Raw genomic sequence first — 5000 nt, forward strand, 5'->3', positions numbered from 1 at the left:
AAATCGCTTTAATGAGAATTAACATCGCATTTAATACGTACAAAAGTGTTGTTATAAAAAACTGAACCAGACACTAAAGAAAAGGGAAATTAAAATGTAATCTAATTTATTTCATTTTTATATATATTTTGCAACGTGCATCCCTTTAAAAATACACCAAACTACTGTTTATGTGGACCGGCTGCCACGTATCTGCATTTTGTTGTTTTTTTCAGCAAAAATTAGAGCTTTTTTTTTTGAACTCATATGAACATCCATTATTTCCTGTCTTCTAACAGCCCAGTTCGGGGCCAACGCCATCCTGGGAGTGTCTCTAGCCATCTGCAAGGCCGGCGCGGCAGAGAAAGACGTCCCCCTGTACCGCCACATAGCCGACCTGGCTGGAAACACAGAGCTGGTGCTGCCGGTTCCTGTAAGACTCAGAATCACTGCGTAACTCCTGCATTACCGCGGGAAAAGTGTTTGTTCAATATGCTACGAAATAATTGTTCGCTACAACGGGGGCTACTATTTTCTTCAAATTTGGTTCAAACGTTCACTCGGACTCGAGGATCACCTGAGTAGATTTTGGAATTCTAGTTTACTTCTATAAAGAGTCACGTTTTTGATTATTTAGAATCTTTATTGGTTCAATCATCTAATAAAACACTGAAAACGTATTTGATGTGTTTTATAATTTTGTTTCTTCTGACCTCGTCAGGCCTTTAACGTGATAAACGGAGGATCTCACGCAGGAAACAAACTGGCCATGCAGGAGTTCATGGTTCTGCCAGTCGGGGCCGAATCTTTCAAGTAAGAATTTATCTTCAAAAATACTTTTTACAAGCAAGTACCAATTCAAGTATTTCTTTGTTTTTCATCATTCAGCATCAATAATCCTTTTTATAACTGAATATTAATGCTTTTTTTGATCTTGTCGCCCCTCCGCCGTGTCTCAGGGAGGCGTTGAGGATAGGATCGGAGCTCTACCACACGCTCAAGGGGGTGATCCAGGAGAAATACGGCCAGGACGCCACCAACGTGGGAGACGAGGGAGGATTTGCTCCCAACATCCTGGAGAACAGTGAAGGTGAGAAAAAAAGACAATTTCACATCCTCTGTAATTGTTAAATATCACATGCCAGATTTAGTATAGTTTGAATTGTGGTTGAATCCGTTTAGCGTTGACCACCTTGGGTTTCTTCAGCTCGCAGCTCCGGGAAAGAAGATTTCATTTTGAGCGACTGGCAATTTAATCTGACCTTTACTACTAAACTTGACATTTCAAAACTGTAAAACAAAGTGTCTGCTCTGCTTACATGTGAAGTACCTCACTTTGGTTTGCATGCCTCAGACTGGAATACGGTTTTCAGGACCAGACATTATTTCGTGAATTGGAGGGTTTTTTTGGCTCTCGGCAGCGTCCGCACATCCATCTGGTTGAACTTCATATTTCCGCCGTGTCCATCTGCCCGTCACCCCTCAGCTCTGGAGCTGCTGCAGACGGCCATAGAGAAGGCCGGCTTCACGGACAAGGTGGTGGTCGGGATGGACGTCGCTGCCTCCGAGTTTTACCGTGAAGGGAAATACGACCTGGACTTCAAATCCCCACCAGATCCAGAGCGACACATCACGGCGGAGGAGCTGGCCGATATCTACCAGGGCTTCGTCAGCAACTACCCAGGTGGAGCACTTTTTGTACTGTTTTTTGCTAATTCCTGAAATTTTACTGTAAAGTACTCACTTATAAACTTGTAGTCTTTCCTCAAAACCTTTCAATGGTTAGAAATCTTTCCTCAAAACATTTCAATGGTTAGAAGTCTTTCCTCAAAACATTTCAATGGTTAGAAGTCTTTCCTCAAAACCTTTCAATGGTTAGAAGTCTTTCCTCAAAACCTTTCAATGGTTAGAAGTCTTTCCTCAAAACATTTCAATGGTTAGAAGTCTTTCCTCAAAACCTTTCAATGGTTAGAAGTCTTTCCTCAAAACCTTTCAATGGTTAGAAGTCTTTCCTCAAAACATTTCAATGGTTAGAAGTCTTTCCTCAAAACATTTCAATGGTTAGAAGTCTTTCCTCAAAACCTTTCAATGGTTAGAAGTCTTTCCTCAAAACATTTCAATGGTTAGAAGTCTTTCCTCAAAACCTTTCAATGGTTAGAAGTCTTTCCTCAAAACATTTCAATGGTTAGAAGTCTTTCCTCAAAACATTTCAATGGTTAGAAATCTTTCCTCAAAACCTTTCAATGGTTAGAAGTCTTTCCTCAAAACCTTTCAATGGTTAGAAGTCTTTCCTCAAAACCTTTCAATGGTTAGAAGTCTTTCCTCAAAACCTTTCAATGGTTAGAAATCTTTCCTCAAAACCTTTCAATGGTTAGAAGTCTTTCCTCAAAACCTTTCAATGGTTAGAAGTCTTTCCTCAAAACATTTCAATGGTTAGAAGTCTTTCCTCAAAACATTTCAATGGTTAGAAATCTTTCCTCAAAACCTTTCAATGGTTAGAAGTCTTTCCTCAAAACCTTTCAATGGTTAGAAGTCTTTCCTCAAAACCTTTCAATGGTTAGAAGTCTTTCCTCAAAACCTTTCAATGGTTAGAAATCTTTCCTCAAAACCTTTCAATGGTTAGAAGTCTTTCCTCAAAACCTTTCAATGGTTAGAAGTCTTTCCTCAAAACATTTCAATGGTTAGAAGTCTTTCCTCAAAACCTTTCAATGGTTAGAAGTCCTTCCTTAAAACCTGTCCATCTCTCCCTCCTGCTCACCAGTGGTGTCCATCGAGGACCCGTTCGACCAGGACGACTGGGAGGCCTGGTCCCGCCTCACGGCCCAGGTGGGGATCCAGGTTGTCGGGGACGACCTGACGGTGACCAACCCCAAGAGGATAGAGAAGGCGGCCGAGGAGCGAGCCTGCAACTGCCTGCTGCTCAAAGTCAACCAGATCGGCTCAGTCACGGAGGCCATACAGGGGTACGTCTGCTTTCTCTTCTTACATGTAAGTAGAAGAAGGATTAAAATGTGACGGGGAAGTGGAGGGTCTTTCAAAGGCGGAGCACTTCCTTTGGGAGTACATGTACGAGCAGCTACAGTGTTAAAGGGTGGTTTCCGCCTCGAGGGTTATCTGTACAGTTCCTGCACAGCTTTAGTTTTATTTACACCAGTTTGAACAAAAGTTTCTGAGGATGACAAAGTTACAGACATTACAGGCTGTAAACATGTATGAAGCAAATGAGCCACGTGGTGCTGCCGGACAAACCCAACCGTGACGTCACTCATTGGCATTTTGGAGCCAGGTGACCATATTTGGACGATCTCGGCCGGAGCGAGGGGTGAATCTGACTCTATCTCAGAGGATACTACACCTGCCTACCTATAGCGGAAACCTGTCAATCAAACATATCGCTATTTGAGAGCTAATATCTAATTAATGACGAGATTATTTTCCGAAGCATCGCCAGAAGATTACTCACGAGTGACTTGCAATGACACCATAATTTAACGACTTCGTATCTAATGAGGTTTCATGGAGCCGCCCCCTGGAGGTCCTCAGCGGTATTGCGGTTCCGCGTCGGCCTCGCTTGTCAGACCTGAAAGCTACGTCTATTTTTATATACAGTCTCTGGACAGACCTGAGCCTCACAGCCTGGGGAATAGAAATAAATATACGGCCGCTGACCTGGGGACCTTCGGCCATGTCGAAGAGAGTCGTCCGTCTCGGCTGAGACGATATAGAGAGGCACAGCTGTCAGTCACGCATGTGGAAACACACACACACACACACACACACACACACACACACACACACACACACACACACACACACACACACACAGAGGGGCAGTCACCATGTTGTCAGTCACATCAGTCGTTACCTGTCAGCCATGTTGACCTTGCGCCAGCGACGAGGTGCGACACCAAAGACATTTAAAGAAGATAAACGAAGGGACAGGAAGTGACGGGAGGTTTTTTTTGTGTGTGTGAAGATTAGCTGTCAGTCAAACGTACTGCCTTGTTTCTTAGTTATTAATACCTTTGTGGAATGTGTGTGTGTGTCATCAATCTCAGGCCTAAACAAAATGTCCTTTGGGGTTATGAAGCTATCCGTCATGACCGGGTAGCTAAAATACAGTGGGGTGGGGGAGGGGGGGGCGGGGGGTCAGAGGGGTGAGAAAGATGAAATGACAGAAGCGGTGCTGATGACAGTGCAGGTGATGTATTGCGAAGCTCCCTGTGTCGTTAATCTGATGTATTATCTGCTCTTGAAATAGCTCAGCAGGCTCCGAGCGGGAATCACAAGAACCCCAGAGGCGTCGGTGGACGTCCTAATTATTCACATCTCGTTAGCAGGTTAACGTGTCAGAGGAGCCGCTGTTACAAATACATCACCATCAGATTAATGAACCTGAAATTAACATGCGCAACACATGCCATCAGGTGTGGAGAGGACGTGCTCCCATGTAGCTGCCTCCATTAAAATAAACAAGACTATTTGTGGTTCATACGCTTTTAAAAACAAACGGGTTGTTGAGACTTTGCGATGAGACTGAATGTGACGTTTTTTTTTTTAGGGTTTTAATTGCTTTAAAATAAAAGTACAACTTTGGTCTCAGGTGTAAACTGGCTCAGGCGAACGGCTGGGGCGTGATGGTCAGCCATCGCTCGGGGGAGACGGAGGACACCTTCATCGCCGACCTGGTGGTGGGACTCTGCACCGGACAGGTACACACCCAAACAAAAACAAAAACAACTTTTTTTGTTAGCCTATTTATTTTGTCTAAACTTAACTCAAAGTTGAGTTTTTTTGCGTGTCGCAATTTTTCTTTTTCGTAAACTGATCTTTGTTTCAATAATTAGTTTTATGTCGTAAATCCGGCAAAACAACAACGAAGAAACAACAAAGTTATCGTAATGTGCCGGAACTTGTAAGATAGCAACTCTCCACTCTTAAAACGTCACCATTTAAAACATCGGTAGTCTGGAAACCCTGTTCGCATTTACCTTAACGCTAAAGGGTGGACCAATCAGAGA

At 43.4% G+C, this 5000-nt stretch overlaps 1 protein-coding gene across 2 annotated transcripts in view; it reads left to right on the forward strand.

The window, feature by feature from the left end:
• LOC138627774 (gamma-enolase) overlaps positions 1 to 5000 on the forward strand; it is a 19384-nt gene that overhangs the window by 11386 nt on the left and 2998 nt on the right. For both annotated transcript variants that reach the window (XM_069710344.1, XM_069710345.1), the window contains exons 6-11: positions 279 to 412; positions 701 to 792; positions 939 to 1069; positions 1466 to 1663; positions 2741 to 2942; positions 4583 to 4691. In XM_069710344.1, coding sequence (XP_069566445.1) covers positions 279 to 412; positions 701 to 792; positions 939 to 1069; positions 1466 to 1663; positions 2741 to 2942; positions 4583 to 4691 — 866 coding nt within the window. The remainder of the gene's footprint in view (positions 1 to 278; positions 413 to 700; positions 793 to 938; positions 1070 to 1465; positions 1664 to 2740; positions 2943 to 4582; positions 4692 to 5000) is intronic.

This window comes from Brachyistius frenatus, unplaced genomic scaffold, assembly GCF_029030835.1.
Source record: "Brachyistius frenatus isolate BFR_SWC_R1_liver_20210118 unplaced genomic scaffold, ASM2903083v1 Contig_91, whole genome shotgun sequence".
Classification (NCBI taxonomy): domain Eukaryota; kingdom Metazoa; phylum Chordata; class Actinopteri; family Embiotocidae; genus Brachyistius; species Brachyistius frenatus.